Source organism: Littorina saxatilis, linkage group LG8 (assembly GCF_037325665.1).
Source record: "Littorina saxatilis isolate snail1 linkage group LG8, US_GU_Lsax_2.0, whole genome shotgun sequence".
In the NCBI taxonomy this organism is placed as follows: Eukaryota; Metazoa; Mollusca; class Gastropoda; order Littorinimorpha; family Littorinidae; genus Littorina; species Littorina saxatilis.
Window position 1 is genome coordinate 47,728,084 of NC_090252.1, and position 21,814 is coordinate 47,749,897.

General features: G+C 40.3%; 2 protein-coding genes across 2 annotated transcripts in view; one reads left to right on the top strand and one right to left on the bottom strand.

Moving 5' to 3' along the window:
- Positions 1–21,814, bottom strand: part of LOC138973718 (uncharacterized) — a 327,086-nt gene that overhangs the window by 4,849 nt on the left and 300,423 nt on the right. The window lies entirely within an intron of this gene.
- LOC138973716 (uncharacterized) lies at positions 5,246–20,666 on the top strand. The gene is made up of 8 exons (XM_070346444.1): positions 5,246–5,346; positions 7,121–7,267; positions 8,648–9,297; positions 12,761–12,866; positions 13,634–13,810; positions 14,406–14,544; positions 16,010–16,130; positions 16,967–20,666. The coding sequence occupies exons 1-8, from the start codon at positions 5,325–5,327 to the stop codon at positions 17,177–17,179; spliced, it is 1,575 nt and encodes a 524-aa protein (XP_070202545.1). The 5' UTR covers positions 5,246–5,324; the 3' UTR covers positions 17,180–20,666.

Genomic DNA, 21,814 nt, shown 5'->3' on the forward strand with positions numbered 1-21,814 from the left:
ATTGGTAAGGGAATTTGATAAACTTTTATGGGTTGATCTATGAACATTCCAGATGAAAGTCTTTAAACCGAGTCAAAATTGATGTGAACAAAAACATTCATTACTACAAAATTCTTCAAGTTCAACCGAATAAAACAAAAACCAGCACCCCTTTGTCACATTTGTGTTGGGAACACACTGACCACTAGCAATATCTGCAACTTGATAAGATGGTCACATGGGGGGGGGGGGGTGGACATGCACGTTGAGGCAACACAAAATCAGGGTTCCACACAGGCTCTGAGGTCAAGGGTATTCATACCCTTTCACCATAAAAGTAAAGGGTTTTCATACCCTTTCCTGATTGATCAAAGGGTATGGCATGTTGTCGGCGACTCTGTGTATTGCTTTGCTGTTTTACCAGGTTCTTGCATATATATATGCATGATGTCAATGTGTGCAGATTGCATTGTCAATTTGAGAGTGCTTTGAATAAAGGAAATAATTTATGACCATTGGGAAATGTCATATGTGTAAATTCTTGCTTGTAGCATTACAATAAGTGAATAACACCATTTATCTAATACAGGTCTATGATAACACTTAAACATTTACAGCAATTACCGGGGTATCAAAACACTAGTCAGAGGCTGAGAGCTTTCACAAAACGAACAAGTAAACTGGCTTGAAATTCTGAACAGTAAACTTTTATTAATAACCCAGAACCCAGCCACCAACTGACAATTATGAGTTTACCAGTGCAGTGCCACAGTTATTTTCCCCCAAAATTCAGGGTAATGCTATGAAAAGTCAGTTCAGTTCCACAACAACAAGAATATTATTATGAGTATCAATAAGTTTGAAATTATTTGCCTGTTCAGTTGTTGGTTACAAATTAACAACACACCTATCAAGTGCCTGTTGAAATTCACATCTGCAACACACTTGTGACTGTGTCTCTCCACAACAACAGTTCAATCTAAGTTTCAACACACTAAAGCGTGGCATCATTGAAAGGGCGTTGCAACTGTATGGCTCTAATAATTATTACTCTGTAACTCAGTCTTTGGGTGAAGTCTTGGTGTTTTGTTTTGCAAGTCACAGCCACTGTCAACAGATTTCCTTAGTTTTCCTCATGGCTCCGTGCACTTGCAATGCCGCCCTTCCAGTGATGTCACGCTTTAGGTCAGTGCCTACGTGTTTAATCATCATTTTGTTAGGCCAGTCTCTCCACTGAGAGTCGGTTCCTTAGCTTTGACTTCCCCCGGTTCTGTTGACTAAAGCCTCTCTCACAGGGTACAGAAGTGATTGGAATGGTCAAGAGAATGTCACCAAAAATGCTAAAATCAGGTATCGCAAAAATGCAAACGTCAAAGTTCGTTGTTTTGGATCAACTGCAACAGGCTTTCTTGGTCGTGGCCTTTTCAAACACAAAGTCAGTGACAAAACTGATCGTCTGCAAACTTGCACGCTCGCGGTCTTCGCGGAACCAACAGAACCGAAAATAGCGGAGGGGAAGTAACTCTGGTCACGCTGACAGCGCCGACTTCCCGGAGACAGTAAAACACGTGTCGAGATCGCCGGTGAAGCTTTCCAAAATTAGTCTCCCGCGAAAAAAAAAACCCAAAAAAACCTCGAGCGTCGCATAACCAGTCGTACCGTTTGTAAAACGATCAAAGTCATACCCTTTTTCCCTTCAAGTCGTACGTTATTATACCTCTTGGCAAAATAATTGTTACTTACCGACACCCTTTCAAAGAGCGTCTCGTACGTGATTTGGGGGGGTCAGAGGGTATAATACCTCCAATTTTACGTGATGTGGAACCCTGCAAAATATTTTATTGTGTATGATTTTTTTTATCCAGATACTTGCGGCAAAAATGGACTACTACCCTCATTACACCAGAGGTAGGAGGATGTGTGGTCCTCATGGCTTTACGCAATAATTCAGGTAAGAAAAGCTAAGACAAAAACTTGCATGAATTATTTCCAGTTAATCAAAGTGACTACCTTAACCTTTAGCCTGCCCTTCAGAGCCAAAATGAAGTATTGCCAGTCATATTATCATAATTATGACTGGCAATACTTCATTTTGGCTTTATTATGAGTGGACTTACTGCTGTTTGACTTTGGAGGGCAGAGCTAGAATGGACACTTTCCTTCGTCGCTTTGATGCGGATGTAATGCCTTCACTACGGTTCTTGCCAGACACAGCTTTTTGATCTGATGAGGCCCCCACCTGTTCAATTACACATTAAGTGATTAACATGCTTCCATTTGAAACTTCGAAGTCTTCATCGGGGATTGACGCCCGACAAAAGCTAATTGAAGCCCGACGGAGCGAAGCGACGGAGGGCTTCAATTACTTTAGACTTTGGGAGGGCGTCAATCCACGATGAAGACCGAGAAGTTTCAAATGGAAGCATGTTAATGTTATTGTAATTGAATGTCAGTGTTACAGAAGTTCAGCCACTGGTCATGGAAAATTAAAGTGTATTTATTGGTAAGGGAATTTGATAAACTTTTATGGGTTGATCTATGAACATTCCAGATGAAAGTCTTTAAACCGAGTCAAAATTGATGTGAACAAAAACATTCATTACTACAAAATTCTTCAAGTTCAACCTAATAAAACAAAAACCAGCACCCCTTTGTCACATTTGTGTTGGGAACACACTGACCACTAGCAATATCTGCAACTTGATAAGATGGTCACATGGGGGGGGGGGGGGGGGTGGACATGCACGTTGAGGCAACACAAAATATTTTTTTGTGTATGCTTTTTTTATCCAGATACTTGCGGCAAAAATGGACTACTACCCTCATTACACCAGAGGTAGGAGGATGAGTGGTCCTCATGGCTTTACGCAATAATTCAGGTAAGAAAAGCTAAGACAAAAACTTGCATGAATTATTTCCAGTTAATCAAAGTGACTACCTTTAGCCTGCCCTTCAAAGCCAAAAACCGGCACGGTTGGCCTAGTGGTAAGGCGTCCGCCCCGTGATCGGGAGGTCGTGGGTTCGAACCCCGGCCGGGTCATACCTAAGACTTTAAAATTGGCAATCTAGTGGCTGCTCCGCCTGGCGTCTGGCATTATGGGGTTAGTGCTAGGCCTGGTTGGTCCGGTGTCAGAATAATGTGACTGGGTGAGACATGAAGCCTGTGCTGCAACTTCTGTCTTGTGTGTGGCGCACGTTATATGTCAAAGCAGCACCGCCCTGATATGGCCCTTCGTGGTCGGCTGGGCGTTAAGCAAACAAACAAACAAAAATCAAAGCCAAAATGAAGTATTGCCAGTCATATTATCATAATTATGACTGGCAATACTTCATTTTGGCTTTATTATGAGTGGACTTACTGCTGTTTGACTTTAGAGGGCAGAGCTAGAATGGACACTTTCCTTCGTCGCTTTGATGCGGATGTAATGCCTTCACTACGGTTCTTGCCAGACACAGCTTTTTGATCTGATGAGGCCCCCACCTGTTCAGTTACACATTAAGTGATTAACATGCTTCCATTTGAAACTTCGAAGTCTTCATCGGGGATTGACGCCCGACAAAAGCTAATTGAAGCCCGACGGAGCGAAGCGACGGAGGGCTTCAATTACTTTAGACTTTGGGAGGGCGTCAATCCACGATGAAGACCGAGAAGTTTCAAATGGAAGCATGTTAATGTTATTGTAATTGAATGTCAGTGTTACAGAAGTTCAGCCACTGGTCATGGAAAATTAAAGTGTATTTATTGGTAAGGGAATTTGATAAACTTTTATGGGTTGATCTATGAACATTCCAGATGAAAGTCTTTAAACCGAGTCAAAATTGATGTGAACAAAAACATTCATTACTACAAAATTCTTCAAGTTCAACCTAATAAAACAAAAACCAGCACCCCTTTGTCACATTTGTGTTGGGAACACACTGACCACTAGCAATATCTGCAACTTGATAAGATGGTCACATGGGGGGGGGTGGGGGGGGTGGACATGCACGTTGAGGCAACACAAAATATTTTGTTGTGTATGCTTTTTTTTATCCAGATACTTGCGGCAAAAATGGACTACTACCCTCATTACACCAGAGGTAGGAGGATGAGTGGTCCTCATGGCTTTACGCAATAATTCAGGTAAGAAAAGCTAAGACAAAAACTTGCATGAATTATTTCCAGTTAATCAAAGTGACTACCTTTAGCCTGCCCTTCAAAGCCAAAAACCGGCACGGTTGGCCTAGTGGTAAGGCGTCCGCCCCGTGATCGGGAGGTCGTGGGTTCGAACCCCGGCCGGGTCATACCTAAGACTTTAAAATTGGCAATCTAGTGGCTGCTCCGCCTGGCATCTGGCATTATGGGGTTAGTGCTAAGCCTGGTTGGTCCGGTGTCAGAATAATGTGACAGGGTGAGACATGAAGCCTGTGCTGCGACTTCTGTCTTGTGTGTGGCGCACGTTATATGTCAAAGCAGCACCGCCTTGATATGGCCCTTCGTGGTCGGCTGGGCGTTAAGCAAACAAACAAACAAAAATCAAAGCCAAAATGAAGTATTGCCAGTCATATTATCATAATTATGACTGGCAATACTTCATTTTGGCTTTATTATGAGTGGACTTACTGCTGTTTGACTTTAGAGGGCAGAGCTAGAATGGACACTTTCCTTCGTCGCTTTGATGCGGATGTAATGCCTTCACTACGGTTCTTGCCAGACACAGCTTTTTGATCTGATGAGGCCCCCACCTGTTCAGTTACACATTAAGTGATTAACATGCTTCCATTTGAAACTTCGAAGTCTTCATCGGGGATTGACGCCCGACAAAAGCTAATTGAAGCCCGACAGAGCGAAGCGACGGAGGGCTTCAATTACTATAGACTTTGGGAGGGCGTCAATCCACGATGAAGACCGAGAAGTTTCAAATGGAAGCATGTTAATGTTATTGTAATTGAATGTCAGTGTTACAGAAGTTCAGCCACTGGTCATGGAAAATTAAAGTGTATTTATTGGTAAGGGAATTTGATAAACTTTTATGGGTTGATCTATGAACATTCCAGATGAAAGTCTTTAAACCGAGTCAAAATTGATGTGAACAAAAACATTCATTACTACAAAATTCTTCAAGTTCAACCTAATAAAACAAAAACCAGCACCCCTTTGTCACATTTGTGTTGGGAACACACTGACCACTAGCAATATCTGCAACTTGATAAGATGGTCACATGGGGGAGGGGGGGGGGGGTGGACATGCACGTTGAGGCAACACAAAATATTTTATTGTGTATGCTTTTTTTTATCCAGATACTTGCGGCAAAAATGGACTACTACCCTCATTACACCAGAGGTAGGAGGATGAGTGGTCCTCATGGCTTTACGCAATAATTCAGGTAAGAAAAGCTAAGACAAAAACTTGCATGAATTATTTCCAGTTAATCAAAGTGACTACCTTTAGCCTGCCCTTCAAAGCCAAAAACCGGCACGGTTGGCCTAGTGGTAAGGCGTCTGCCCCGTGATCGGGAGGTCGTGGGTTCGAACCTCGGCCGGGTCATACCTAAGACTTTAAAATTGGCAATCTAGTGGCTGCTCCGCCTGGCGTCTGGCATTATGGGGTTAGTGCTAGGCCTGGTTGGTCCGGTGTCAGAATAATGTGACTGGGTGAGACATGAAGCCTGTGCTGCAACTTCTGTCTTGTGTGTGGCGCACGTTATATGTCAAAGCAGCACCGCCCTGATATGGCCCTTCGTGGTCGGCTGGGCGTTAAGCAAACAAACAAACAAAAATCAAAGCCAAAATGAAGTATTGCCAGTCATATTATCATAATTATGACTGGCAATACTTCATTTTGGCTTTATTATGAGTGGACTTACTGCTGTTTGACTTTAGAGGGCAGAGCTAGAATGGACACTTTCCTTCGTCGCTTTGATGCGGATGTAATGCCTTCACTACGGTTCTTGCCAGACACAGCTTTTTGATCTGATGAGGCCCCCACCTGTTCAGTTACACATTAAGTGATTAACATGCTTCCATTTGAAACTTCAAAGTCTTCATCGGGGATTGACGCCCGACAAAAGCTAATTGAAGCCCGACGGAGCGAAGCGACGGAGGGCTTCAATTACTTTAGACTTTGGGAGGGCGTCAATCCACGATGAAGACCGAGAAGTTTCAAATGGAAGCATGTTAATGTTATTGTAATTGAATCTGACGACAATCTCTTTCCTGCTTTCATGCGGTTGTAAACAGACAGAATTGGTTCTGTTCTGTTCACACACTACTTTCAGTCCACCTACCTGCAAGGGTCAAGTCCCAAGAAATGTCTCTGTATTCCTATCGTATCACTCTGCTCCTGTTTTGTTTTCTTTCACACACATTTTCCCTTCTTTTTTGACGGTTTTCTGGACAGCAAACTCTAAAACAAATTCTTTTCATCACAAAAGCGATCTTTGGAATTGACTGACGTAGTCCGGAAGAATTCATGCATTAACTTACGTCACGTACTCAACGTCATCACTTCGCATACCTTATGGTCTCGGTATTTCGTTGGCCTTCATATTTCCTACTTGTAAAATGACCCTCAAAGCTAACCGAGACTAGTTGAGGCTGTATCAATACGCCTCGCCAGCAGGTTGTTAATGGATTTTTTAGCGAGTGGTTATCGACAATTGTAATACAATCAAGTTTGCTTTTTAATGAAACAGATCCTGTGATTGGTCAGAATGTCCCAACTCATTACAAATTACCGGTGACTAATTGTCGATAGCCACTAGCTAAAAAATTCATTAACAACCTGCTCCGCACACTCGTGAATTACCAAGAGGCTGCAAATACCCACTCGTGGTTTATTTTCCACTAATCAACTCGTGGTCATTGTTTAAGCTCTATTTAATGACCGGTAATTTTTAATGAGTTGGGGCATTCTGACCAATCACAGGATCTGTTTCATTAAAACGCAAACTTGATTGAATTACAATTAACATTAACCAGAAAAGCCTTTTAACATATGATAATTATAAGAATAACTTTGAATGTAATTAGAAAATTGTTTGCCATTTGAAGAATATTCATACCATAAGACTAAATTGTTGAAAAGTGTCAAATGTACTGAAAGTAGATGGCTTTGTCAACTGACCATAAATACAATTGGTTCTTGTGCCTGTTGTATAGGAGCACCTGAAAGAGAAGGAACAATGGAACAGAAAGTACCAGCAGGAGGTCGACAGTCTGTCATTCCGCAACTAGCAGCTGTCCAAACGAGTTGTGGTACTGCAAGAGGAGCTGGAGGCCGTCGAGTCACAGAAGAAAAAACACAAGGTTGGCACATTTCTTTAAAGCAGTAAAGCGGTAATCAAGACACCAGCATTGACTTGACAGATACAGATTTCCTCTTCGTTGAATAGGGTTGAAGGCATGGCTATCATATTCCTTGGTGGTGGCAATTCCGTTCAATATGTTTTTGTAACGTCGTGAAATATATACTTTTCCCATAAAACTAAAAGCTTAGTGTTACTGCGACTTCATTTTATCATACTTATTTTCATAGTGTGGCATTTTTCGGTTCTCGTCTTTGTTTTGCCAATACATTAACCTTTACTTTAATTGTTTAAAGTTTTAACAAAAACTTACAATGGTAGGAACCCAAGAAAAAGTCCACCCCTCTGCTTTTTGAATGTAATCTATACCTGACTAAGTTTCAAATGTACATTAGTATTAGATAGGCCATGAAGCCTGTAAATGCCCCTTCTTGATCTTGTGATCATTTTATTGCTATTTATAGTACAGAAAAGGGAACCCGTAAGATTTTGCCATATTTTGTACTCTTGATTTTCTAAATTACGATTGATACGGTCTGTGGAAAAAAAGAGAAATAATTCCTAGACTTCTTGCGTTTCTACTTTCGGTTCACTCAGTTAGTGTAAAAAAACAACCTGTTACTATGGCCATTTTGAATCTCGTATGAAGTGACTAAACGAGATCAGTTGCGTTGATCAGCTCAAAGCGTGGAAAGCTCAATTTTTATCATGCAAAAACAACAACAAAGAGGTGGATCCTCAGCAGGAGCAAAGAAAAAGGCTGTTCGGGAACAGGAATTCCTTTCAACGTATGTTTTCCAAGTTTGACATCGATAGACACTGCATGTCAAAGCTAGACTCATAGGGATCCTGAAATTGACAACACCAAGAAAAGCCGCTGCCAGCATGAGGAGCATCACAGACTTTGTCTTTTGCAAAAGATCTACCCGAGGAACAGGGTGCAGTACATGCCAAAGCGATGTTATCCGAGCTGATAGTGAAAATGAATTTGTCATTGAGCACAGCAGATGTGATTTTACAAGCTGTCAAAAGTGTGTTTCCTGTCTTAAACATCGCGCAGAAGTCTAAGTGTTCAGGCTGCAAGAAGGCTACAGCAATGATGAAACAGATGTCTAATGACATTAGGTCTTCTCTTAAAGAAAAAATCAACAAAGATTTCCATCTTTTTTTTTTATCAATGACGGTGTGTGCAGCATGTTTGAAATGAATGATTAAAAGTTATGTGGAGTACTCTCATTTTTCTGAAAATGCACGTAGCTTTTTTTTTGTTAAACTCCATGGCAAAATTGAGGTCCCCAGGTCTGTATTACAATATATATATATATATATATATGCAACACATGCTTCTATCAGTTAAAAGATATGATTTGTTTTTTATCAGCCTCATCTGGAGATGTACTGGTACCTCAGGCCTCATCTGGAGATGTACCAGTATTGCCAGCCTCATCTGGAGATGTACAAGTATTGCCAGCCTCGTCTGGAGATGTACTAGTATCACAAGCCTTATCTGGAGATGTACCAGTATCACCAGCCTCATCTGGAGATGTACCGCCATCACCAGCCTCATCTGGAGATTTACCAGTATCACCAGCCTTATCTGGATATGTACCAGTTTCACCAGTCTTATCTGGACATGTACCAGTATCACCAGCCTCATCTGGAGATGTACCGCTATCACCAGCCTTATCTGGAGATGTACTGATACCACCAACCTCATCTGGAGATGTACCGCTATCACCAGCCTTATCTGAAAATGTACCGATACCACCAGCCTCATCTGGAGATGTACCGCTATCACCAGCCTCATCTGGAGATGTACCGCTATCATCAGCCTCATCTGGAGATGTACCGCTATCACCAGTCTTATCTGGAAATGTACCGATACCACCAGCCTCATCTGGAAATGTACCGATACCACCAGCCTTATCTGGAGATGTACTGATACCACCAGCCTCATCTGGAGATGTACCGCTACCAAAAGCCTCATCTGGAAATGTACCGATACCACCAGCCTCATTTGGAGATGAACAGGTACGAAAAGCATTGTGATTTTGAACTTACTCACGGGTTACCTCCATTATGAAATTGACCGTTTTTGTTTGTTTATTTGTTGCTTAACGTCCAGCCGACTACGCAGAACCATATCAGGACGAAAATTGACCGCTTTTATTTTTTAAACTTTCCAGGAAATGGGATTTAGCCACGTCTAGGTCGATGTTGTCAGTCTAATGAAATTGGAGAAAAGGCACCAATGGGTGGCCGAGTGGTAACGCACTTGCGCTCGGAAGTGAGTTCGACCCTGTGTCAGGGCGTTAGCAATTTTCTCCCCCCCTTTCCTAACCTAGGTGGTGGGTTCAAGTGCTAGTCTTTCGGATGAGACGAAAAACCGAGGTCCCTTCGTGTACACTACATTGGGGTGTGCACGTTAAAGATCCCACGATTGACAAAAGGGTCTTTCCTGGCAAAATTGTATAGCCATAGATTAAAAAAATGTCCACCAAAATACCCGTGTGACTTTGAATAATAGGCCGTGAACAGTAGGATATGCGCCGAAATGGCTGCGATCTGCTGGTCGATGTGAATGCGTGATGTATTGTGTAAAAAAAATCCATCTCACACGGCGCCTTGAGTCCGAGTCTGGAGATACGCGCGCGATATAAGACTTCATATAACCCATACTTGTCGGTCGCCCTATGCCTAAGTGGAATGTTTTGTATAATGGGAGCTTTAGGGCAATATTTGGCTTTAACACACACACACGTACATATATAGATTGGTTGAATTTAGAATAAAAAGAAAGTATGTAAAAGTCACAACATTCTTACACGTACTCGCATTCACTACCAAGAAACTGTTAATTTTTAGGATAGTTGGACATTAACTACAGTACCTGTGTAATCCAGAAAAACACACAAGATAAGCACATAATTGAGGCAAGTCAGGACCATTATGATGATCTGTGTCAAAAGCATCACATTTATTTTAACACGAATATTTATTGGACCATAGTGGCAGAGTGGGCGGCTTGCAGTCTCACTCAATGACAAAGTTAAGCAATGCCGAGCCTAGGCAAGTACTTGGATAAGTGACTGTCTGAGTTGTACACTGCTGTTAACTTAACGGTTGACCCCTCATGGAGGGCGGTGTCTCACTACTCTTTGGGATGAGATTTTAAACTGAGGTCTATTCAGTATTCTGAGTACATATATGCACTCAAAATCAAGCTTGGACTTGATCCTGACGCCAATGTCCAACTCGGGTCAATGCAACCCGCAGAAACACACCCAGCATGCATCATAGTCTCAGAATAATCAAAATGATGATTGTGGAGACTCAACGAAAGGCAGGTGTGCTTTGGGAAATGATTCTATTGTTATTGCAAATTTGTCTGGAAGCATGTGTCGACATAAGCTTGTATGTCTGCTTGATAGGGAATGGGATCTGGGTTGTCAGTAAAATGAAATTTGAGATTTTAAAAGAATCACCAAACCTTAGGGCGACAAAATATAAGTTGAAAGTATTGTACAATTGGAGCTAAGTTACCTTTAGGACGACATTTGGTTGACCTAACTCCCCTGTAGGATTTAACACAATATCATATGTTATAATTTTGGTCGCCCTAATCAAAAGTATTGTATAATGGGAGCTTTAGGGCGACATTTGGCGAATTGGATCTGGGTTGTTACTAAAATGACATTTTACTTTTTTTTTCATTTTTTTTTCATTTTTTTTCAGAGTTTTTTTTTTTTTTATACACGTTTTTATTTCTTTTTGGTACATGACATCAACATCAGACAGCAACACTTTTTTGAGATTTGAAAGGAAGCACCAAACTTTAGGGCGAAAGAAAATACGTTGAAAGTATTGTACAATTGGAGCTTTTAGGATAGTTGGACATTAACTACAGTACCTGTGTAATCCAGAAAAACACACAAGATAAGCACATAATTGAGGCAAGTCAGGACCATTATGATGATCTGTCTCAAAAGCATCACATTTATTTTAACACGAATATTTATTGGACCATAGTGGCGGAGTGGGCGGCTTGCAGTCTCACTCAATGACAAAGTTAAGCAATGCCGAGCCTAGGCAAGTACTTGGATAAGTGACTGTCTGAGTTGTACACTGCTGTTAACTTGACGGTTGACCCCTCATGAAGGGCGGTGTCTCACTACTCTTTGGGATGAGATTTTAAACTGAGGTCTATTCAGTATTCTGAGTACATGCACTCAAAATCAAGCTTGGACTTGATCCTGACGCCAATGTCCAGCTCGGGTCAATGCAACCCGCAGAAACACACCCAGCATGCATCATAGTCTCAGAATAATCAAAATGATGATTGTGGAGACTCAACGAAAGGCAGGTGTGCTAAGCTGCCATGGTATTATGGGAAATGATTCTATTGTTATTGCAAATTTGTCTGGAAGCATGTGTCGACATAAGCTTGTATGTCTGCTTGATAGGGAATGGGATCTGGGTTGTCAGTAACATGAAATTTGAGATTTTAAAAGAATCACCAAACCTTTAGGGCGACAGAATATAAGTTGAAAGTATTGTACAATTGGAGCTTTACCTTTAGGACATTTGGTTGACCTAACTCCCCTGTAGGATTTAACACAATATATATATACATGTTATAATTTTGGTCGCCCTAATCAAAAGTATTGTATAATGGGAGCTTTAGGGCGACATTTGGTGAATTGGATCTGGGTTGTTACTAAAATGACATTTTACTTTTTTGAGATTTTTTTTTTATACACGTTTTTATTTCTTTTTGGTACACGACATCAACATCAGACAGCAACACTTTTTTTTAGATTTGAAAGGAAGCACCAAACCTTAGGGCGAAAAAAAATATGTGAAAGTATTGTACAATAGGAGCTTTAGGATGACATTTGGTCGACCTAGCTCCCCTGTGGGATTTAACACACATGCATATATATATATATGTTATAATTTTGGTCGCCCTAATCAAAAGTATTGTATAATGGGAGCGTTAGGGCGACATTTGGCGAATTGGATCTGGGTTGTTACTAAAAAAAAATGACATATTACTTTTTTGAGAATTTTATTTTTTCAGTTTTTTTTGGTTTTTTTTATACACGTTTTTATTTCTTTTTGGTACACGACATGAACATCAGACAACAACACTTTTTTGAGATTTGAAAGGAAGTACCAAACCTTAGGGCGAAAGAAAATACGTTGAAAGTATTGTACAATAGGAGCTTTAGGATGACATTTGGTCGATCGACCTAGCTCCCCTGTGGGATTTAACACACACGCATGTATATATATATATGTCAAAAATGGTGTGAATGTGATCATACTTTCTCCAAGTCCTTTTTCAAAAATTGACCCGATATTCCGATCTACTTACAAATACCTTTTGGGGTTTAAATTGTGATGTTTTAGTTTAAATAAAAGTTCCACATGATTCTATGTTCCGCCTTGCAAGAGACATCACATTAACTTAACTGTGAATATTTTGTTTTAGGATGAAGACTACTGTCAGGAGAGTGATTTTGATTCTGATAGCACACCTTCTTCCTGCGATTACCCTATGCTGTCACCACCTGCACAAAGGAAGAAAACTTGCCAAGGTAAAAGTCAATGAAAGAAACTGTGAGAAGTAGTAACTCACTGACTGCGACAATTCATGGTTGACCAATTTACTTAAAATTCAGCTTTCCTGAGCCAGAAACCACAACTTGGTCTATAGTTCAGGACATTTCCTAGTCGAGTTGCAATCAATTATTGTACTATCAAGGAAAAAGTTTCTTGTGTAAAGAATTTAACATGCTATACGGTGTTGTTGCCAGGCCTCGGTCTTTTGTCTGTGACGCATTCCTTTCTGATTTGACGCATTGGACCTAGCCTTGTCCGGTCGATGGACCGATAGTTTTTACGTTTTGGTGGTCAACTGACCGATACATATTCGTACAAGGCGGACAAGGTCTGCAATGAATGGAATGGGAGTTGCAAAGTCGGAAAACAAACCCCGATCGAAATGCTCATGTTTGCTACGAGTGAAAAATGCACTCGGTGCCGACTCTGTGTTTGTCGTCATTGACTCTGTGTTTGTCGTCATTGACACTCGAGGCTGCGTTTACGGAAATACCCGTTCCAGCCGGTGTACCTAATTATCGAAAACGGCGCAAACAGCGGAAATTTCATCAATATAATACTACGGCCTGGTAATTTGGACCTATTGTTTTTTTAAAGCCAGGACATTTGGACTTATTGTTTTTTTTTTAGGGAGGTCCAAATGACCTATTGTCTTCTTAGGCTGGCAACAACACTGGCTATACTTTTTCCCACATAAAACAGACTTGTGCCCATTGTGATATACATTGTACTTGTTTGACAGGCATGGTTACAACAAGGCAGCAAAGTCTGGTTTTCTCGATGGCTGGTTGGCACCCCGTTGCCTTGGCACCTCAAGCAATGATGTTGCCAGCGCAGTCTGTGTCTCGTCTTACTTTTCCCAACAATGTCCAGCTTCCCACCGACCTTACTGTCCTTCAGCAGCAGCTCAGGACTACAGGTATGTTATTCTTCAGCGTGTGGCATCACCGTATTTGATCTTTTACCCTTGTTAAATGCTTCTCATTCAAGTCACTGCACAGCAGAACATGCATGCACTTTTAAAACCAGCTTGCTGCACAATTGTTAAGTACCTATTTTATGAAGCAACTGCTTGTTTGCGAAAATGAGTGTGCCTGCATCGATACTACGTGTTTATCACTAAATCAGTGTCTGATAAGACCGTCCATCCGGAGGGTGAAATGAATAGGCTAAAGTTGCTGATGCGACCCTCATTCACATTTCACACTGTTAGACTGTACGGTAGGCTACGGTTCATGTTGGTTAATAAATATTGGCTTCAAATTGGTACCCTTGAAAATGACAGAAGGCCGCCTTACAATTCTTAAACTTCTTGAGTTTCTACTTTTGTGACATGACGTGGCGAGTCTCGTATGAAGTGACGAAACGAGATCAGTTGTATTGATCTGTTCAAAGCGTGGAAAGCTCAATTTCCATCATGTAAAAACAACAACAAAGAAAAAGGCGGTTCGTGAACAGGAATTCCTTTCAAAGTTTGTGTCAGTAAAAAGATGACCTGATTTATTTCTCATCAGCCTCATCTGGAGATGTACCGCTACCACCAGCCTCATCTGGAGATGTACCGCTACCACCAGCCTCATCTGGAGATGTACCGCTACCACCAGCCTCATTTGGAGATGTACCGATAAAACCAGCCTCATCTGGAGATGACAGGTACGAAAAGCCTCGCGATTTGAACTAACTCACGGGTTACCTACTTCCTGAATTTGACTCTCCGGATGACTTTTTAACTTTATAAGCCTGTGATTAAGGTGACCCACAAACTGTTACCAGACACTCCCTGGACTTATATTAAGCCTAGTGCAGAACCGCGCGAGGTGACATGTGACTCATTTCGTGGTGGAGGGTCACATTTTAAGGATTTTTTGCATTTTACTTCAGTATCTGTGTAATCCAGAAAAGACACAAGATAAGCGCATAATTGAGGAGAGTCGGGACCATTATGATGATCTGTGTCAAAAGCACATTGAACACGACTATTAATGGGACCATAGTGGCCGAGTGGGCGACTTGCAGTCTCACTCTATGACAAAGTTAAGCAATTTGAGATTTAAATAGAAGCACCAAACCTTAGGGCGACTGAAAATAAGTTGAAAGTATTGCATGATTAGAGCTTTAGGACGACGTTTGATCAACCTAGGTCCCCTGTTGAATTTAAAGGCACACGCAGCTTCCCGTAAACCATCACAGACACTGTCTGGCTTTTACACACAGTACAAACACCCTTGCATTTCAACACTCACCACTTGAGAACATCGTAGGTGCCCTCCGAAAAGAGCGAGCACTTATGAACGAATTTATTTTTGCGTGGCCAGCCGGATTGTCTGATCAGACAATGGGATGGCTCGTTTTGGCGCTAGACCTAACTTATACTAATAAATTGACAGCTTGTTACACAAATATTCTTAAATAATTCTTTTTGCATTAAGACAAAATCAGTAAAACTCGAAGATTTTAAAGTTTAAAAACTAGCCCTGAAGCGTGTCCTGCAAAACGTGTTTCTCGTAGCAGACGAATGTTCAGCATGTCGCCAGTTTCTTTGAACGGTCAGCCGACACCATTCACTTCGTGTGACTCGCAGCCATTTGTTGCGTTTTAGATAACGTGCCATGGCAGATACAGCGAGTCGCATTGAAATCAAGGACTGACTACTAAATTGTGAGAAAAAAAGGGAAAGTAGATCACATGGGTTCACGATGGCTCAGGGGTTAGATTAACCACGAAAACAGGTGTGTGGTTTACTCGAGCTAAACAAAAAAACTGTGTCATTTAATGCTATTCACTAAATGCTATTGCAAGTGTGTTCGATAAGGTTAGAACTGCTTTTTCATGAAAAGATTTGAATCGTTCTGTAAACCATTTGGGACGGACTGGGGCTTTAACACACACGCATTACAAGTCAAATAGTGTGAATGTGATAATTTTTTCTCCTTCCTCCAAGTACTTTTAGTTTTACTCAAAAAGACCTATGACCAGATTTCCAGATCTACTGACAAATACGTTTTGAGCTTTCATTTGTGATGTTTAGATAAAAAATAAAAAAAAGAGTTTCACATGATGGCATGTTCCGCCTTGCCAGAGACATCACTATAACTTAACTGTGAATATTTTGTTTTAGGATGAAGACTACAGTTACGATCCGGAGAGTGATTCTGATTCTGATGGCACACCTTTTTCAAGCTACATGTACAACTACTCAATGCTGTCACCACCTGCAAAAAGGAAGAAAACATGCCAAGGTAAAAGTCCGTGAAAGAAACTGAGAAGTAGTGACTTTATGACTGCAACCTTTCATGATTTGCCAATTTACCTAAAATTCAGCTTTCCTGAGCCAGAAGCAAGACTTGTCTATAGACTATAGTTCAGGACATTTGCATATGCAGTTGCAATCAACTAGTGTACTATCAAGAAAACAGTTTCGTGTGGACAGAATTGTACATGCTCTACATTTTCCCATCTTTGTTAAAACATTAAGTCAAAATTTGACTAAATGTAAAAAACATCAATTTTGAAAACAACACTGGACAGCAATTAAAAATAGCATTCACCAAAACTGGCAACATGGTCTCAAAAGCTTCCTCACCTCATGTCTGACACATGCATGCACACACACACACACAAACACACACACACACACACACACATACACACACACATACACACACACACACACACGCATCTCTGCCTTATGCAGCTTCATTTGTTTCTAAGGAAAATGCTGGGAGTCCATGGTTTCCAGGGAAATTGTATATTTGTGAAACACGTTATTCACCAGTCTTGCAAAGACCAGGCAAAAGTTACTAAATGTTCAGTTAAGCTGCTGCAACATTCCCCCATTTTGAAATTTTTACCATGCTCCTTTTTGTTGTGAACATAAAGATCTGAACCTGGGCTTTTATTTCCAGGAAGCGATCACTTTTCATAATCGTTGATATTGGTTTTGGTTATGCCTAATATGATCACATGGTTATTCTTCAAGAAGCGTTGTTCAGTTTTCATTTTTTTTCTTGGGTAGAGCTGCTTTGATCTTTGAAAACTTTGTAATAGGATTTTTTGCATATTTTGTTTTTTTCAGAAATACCAGACAAACACGATGTACTGCCACCTGCCTCAAACGGACTGCCACCTGCCTCAGATGAGCTGCCACCTGCCTCAAATGGACTGCCACCTGCCTCAGACGGACTGCCAAACATTTCTTCCAAGAAACCGAAACGACCTTGCCTATATTGTGGCCAATTTCAAAGTGTGCTCATCAGACACTTACAAAGAAAACATTCTAATGAAGTAAGGGTTGCTGCAGCCATGAAGCTGCCTGCTTGTTCTAATGCGCAACTTGATTGTGGGCAGGCTTACCCTTTTTAAAATCAAAAAACAAGAAAGGTAGGTTGTTGGAACGTTTGTTATTGGATTTACATTAACATAAAACGTTTTAAGAGAACAGCCTTCCTTCTGTATGTTTTTGCTCATTGAACACCTTTGATTTCACCAACTCTTTTTTCTTCTTGTCACTGAGCTCTGACCGGTACGGTTGGCCTAGTGGTAAGGCGTCCGCCCCGTGATCGGGAGGTCGTGGGTTCGAACCCCGGCCGGGTCATACCTAAGACTTTAAAATTGGCAATCTAGTGGCCTGCTCCGCCTGTCGTCTGGCATTATGGGGTTAGTGCTAGGACTGGTTGGTCCGGTGTCAGAATAATCAGAATAATGTGACTGGGTGAGACATGAAGCCTGTTCTGCGACTTCTGTCTTGCGTGTGGCGCATGTTATATGTCAAAGCAGCACCGCCCTGATATGGCCCTTCGTGGTAAAACGCTGGCAGTTTCTTTGTTTTTGGATTTACCCTTTGTAACGCAAGAATGGATGGTAAACCAGCCAGACTGACACTGTGTGAATGGCAAGAAGCAGAAAGCAATCATTGGGTGGTACTGGTTCAATCTCGGCAGCTAAACTAAAGAGTATGTGTGTATGTAAAATCACCCATGACAGATGTGTACTGGTTCAATCTCGGCAGCTAAACTAACGAATATCAAGTATGTGTTTTGAAAATCGTTGTCAGTATCGGATAAAGGAGAATTTCACTTGAGACTCGACCGAGGCCTGGTTTGTGTTATTATGCAAGGTCCGGTACTATGAACAAATTTGGTCAAATCCACTACAAATGTATGCGTGTTTGGCTTATTTCATAGAGTAAAAAGTTCACGCACTAAACATTTTATGTTGACCGACAAAAGTGTGCCACGTACACTCTAAATATTTGGACGCCAGATACCTCTGCAATGACCGGAACAGAGCTGAGCAGAAAATGCAATCAGGTGTTCTATCTCAGACTAATCAAAGCAGTCTGACACAAGCCTGATCACTTGGATCGTCACTAATCTATTCAAGAGTTCTGCATTGCCCATTATCTCCCATTCAAACCCTCTTTTGTACTGTGAGTTAGTAATCGCTGAACGATCGCTGTTAATGTAGTTATAGCGATACTGGTGAAAACGAAATGTAATATTTTGAGTGCATGCAGTAATTGAAGGGCGCACAAAGCATGTGACTACCCTCCAGTGACTGCACTCATAACCTTTTGAGATGAGTGGTTGTAAGGTATTATAATAAGACTTCCTCTCCACAATACAAGTGCCTGTTGTTGTTATTCATGTTCAATTGATGGGAAGCTAATTCTGGAGGATAAATAGAAAACAATTAAGCTTTTTGAGTCACTTGAGAAAATGTGACTCTATGTAATCGGTCAGTGTTAGTCTGTCCGGCCGGCCGTCCGTAGACACCACCTTAACGTTGGACTTTTCTCGGAAACTATCAAAGCGATCCGGCTCATATTTTGTTTAGTCGTGACCTCCAATGACCTCTACACTTTAACGATGGTTTCGTTGACCTTTGACCTTTTTCAAGGTCACAGGTCAGCGTCAAAGGAAAAATTAGACATTTTATATCTTTGACAAAGTTCATCGGATGTGATTGAAACTTTGTAGGATTATTCTTTACATCAAAGTATTTACATCTGTAGCCTTTTACGAACGTTATCAGAAAAACAAGGGAGATAACTAGCCTTTTCTGTTCGGCAACACACAACTTAACGTTGGGCTTTTCTCGGAAACTATAAAAGTGACCGGGCTCAAATTTTATGTGAACGTGACTCATTGTGTTGTGAATAGCAATTTCTTCCTGTCCATCTGATGCCTCATATAATATTCAGAACTGCGAAAGTGACTCGATCGAGCGTTTGCTCTTCTTGTTTAATAGGTTACAATAATGTCATCATTTATTTCTCATTGACAATTTCAAATCATTTTATATCATTTTGCTTTAAAAGTTGTCAGTCGTGTCTTGAAATCGATGACATTTGTTTTATGTTTTGCTTCTAATACTGAGTTCTAATGACAGAGTAAATATAGCATTGTAATTTGTAATACCATGCACAGTTCAAACTGTCAATCACGCTCCTTCCCAGTTTGTGATATGTATGTACATGAATTCTGTAAGTGGTCAATTTGTGTGTGGCATTGATCAACATTGCAAACAACACAGTTAATCTATGCTATCATGTACATCAAAATAATTTCAAAGAACTGTTCTCTGTTTTAATCTGTATTTGTTTCACTTCTCTGGGGTAAATTAGTTCCCCAATAAATCCTGTTGCATTGTAAATGCATGCCATTTATTTTCTTCTGTCTTGACTTTATTTTGCCAAAAATGTTATGCTTGGAAGAGGGCTTAGTAACTCTCTCCAAAAGGCCACTGGTTCTGATTCTACTCAATTACGATTGTTTTCTTGATAGTGTACATTTGATTGAAATTTTAACTAAAATTTGTTGTTTCTGTGCTTCATTAATCTTCTTCAATTTGAGGTATCTTGGTGTAGCTTGTGTGTTTATGACATCATTTCTGCCCTAACATTTACAATGATTTCAACATAAAAGATAACTTAAACATACTAAATATGGATCTCTATGTTGTTAATGATTAGGTGAAATGTAAGACTACCAAAATATGTGTGCCATAATTCTGCACACGATATTTTTTCTTTCAAACAAATCATTGGTAATCTGAACCGTACACTTGCAAGTGGTCAAATTACTTTTTTGTGTTCTCAAATTGTTTCATGGCAGAGATTTAAAAAGACCTCAATTAGTGTACTGTAAACTATAGAGCATTTATTGTGATCTTAGCAGACTTTCACTGTGCTGTTCTGGAAAGAACGTCGGCAAGACTATTGAAAGCATTCTGCATTTAGAACATTGACAGATCATGCAGAACACACTGAGAGCCCATAACAGCTTACTTTTTCAGTTCATTCAGCACACAAAAGATGATCACAGCAGCTAACTCTCAAAACAGAACATTTGAATGCCGTTCTCAAACTGTTTCAAATAAGTGAGTGTGTGCAATTCCCATCATGTTCATTTAGAGTGTAGTTGGGCCCCAGATCAATCCAGCATTGAGTGCATTTCTGCCATTACCTGAAAACAATAGACCTTTTGCAAGTGTATTCTTTGCAAGAACTTTATTCTTGTACATACTTGTAAGTTGTCTTTTTTTCCCGTTTTTGTTACCCTCTACAGAGAGGTCCCACTCGCAACTCTGTACGACATCCCTTTTGTCAAATCTCCCTTACTGAACAAAGTATAGTAGGTTTTGGTCTCGAACAATATGGTAAGTGTAGGGAAGCGATTTAAGAACAAGTGCGCACATTAAAACATCATTGCTGAAGGTGTATGTGTATAATTTTATTCTTGTTTTTGACAAATAAATGAGCTGTTGAACAAATACACATTCGTTGACTTATCGCAGTTTGCATTGTATGTGTTAATGTGTGTATATGTACATCCTGTTATATGTTTTTCTTCTGTGATGTACTTTGCTTACATCTGCCTGTTAACATTACAACAAGGCATTCCTATTGATATGTTTAAATTTTGCAAACAGTGACCTTTTATTTCTGACTTGGGAACAACACTGATGAAAGCATCTATCATTTTTTCTGTCACAACTCATACACAAAATCTATTGCACGTTTTGAACTGTTTATTAAAACTGCCAACAGAATAATTAGTGATGAAACAGCCATGATTACACTCAACACAAAGCATCAGGAACCTTAAATAATAACGATTTCGAAAGCGGGAACTGCAGAGTTTGAGCACATAACTAAATGACAATTAAAATTGTTAAAATAATAATAATAACTGGACATTTTTAAGTGCATAACCTATGGCTCTAGGCCCTTTACAAAACTTTGTGAACAACAAAATATACAAATACTGGTCGCCTTAATATACCTTATAAATTGGTTGCCCTAAGCTACCCGAAAAGGCGTGTCGCCGTAACCCCCACTCTTGCATTATTTTCATTAAGGCGACCATGCAAAACACCTATATCTTAATCTTGACAGATTTTCACGTTCAATTCATGACAGTCGGGTGTAGGTCAATTAGCAAATGTAATTACAAAATTTTATTAATATTGCTTTAAAAACAACGGATATAGCACCGGTAGCTATAAAACCCCTTTTTACAATGGTCGTCCTAAAGGCGGATTTATACTTATATATATATATATATATATATATCCCATGAGCTGCTTCTTTGTCTCTGTAATGCAACTATGGGTATATATGTTGTATTTTTTGGCTTCAATAAATACATAATAGGCTAAAAAAATATATCATAGTACCAATTCCGGTTTGGCCGAGGAACTATACTTCTGCCTACCCTTGACCCTTCACCGAACATGTTTCAGTGGATTGATGAAGAGCATTGCTCACATGGCTAAACAAAAGAAAACACAACATGTGAATGTTGATTCAGTAAACAAAGCGTTTATCTTTACACTTTGGGTGCAGGTCGAGTAAAAAAAGAAAAAAAGCGAAGAATCAATTGATAGTGACAGCAAACGAACCGCGCTGTTCATTTGAGGT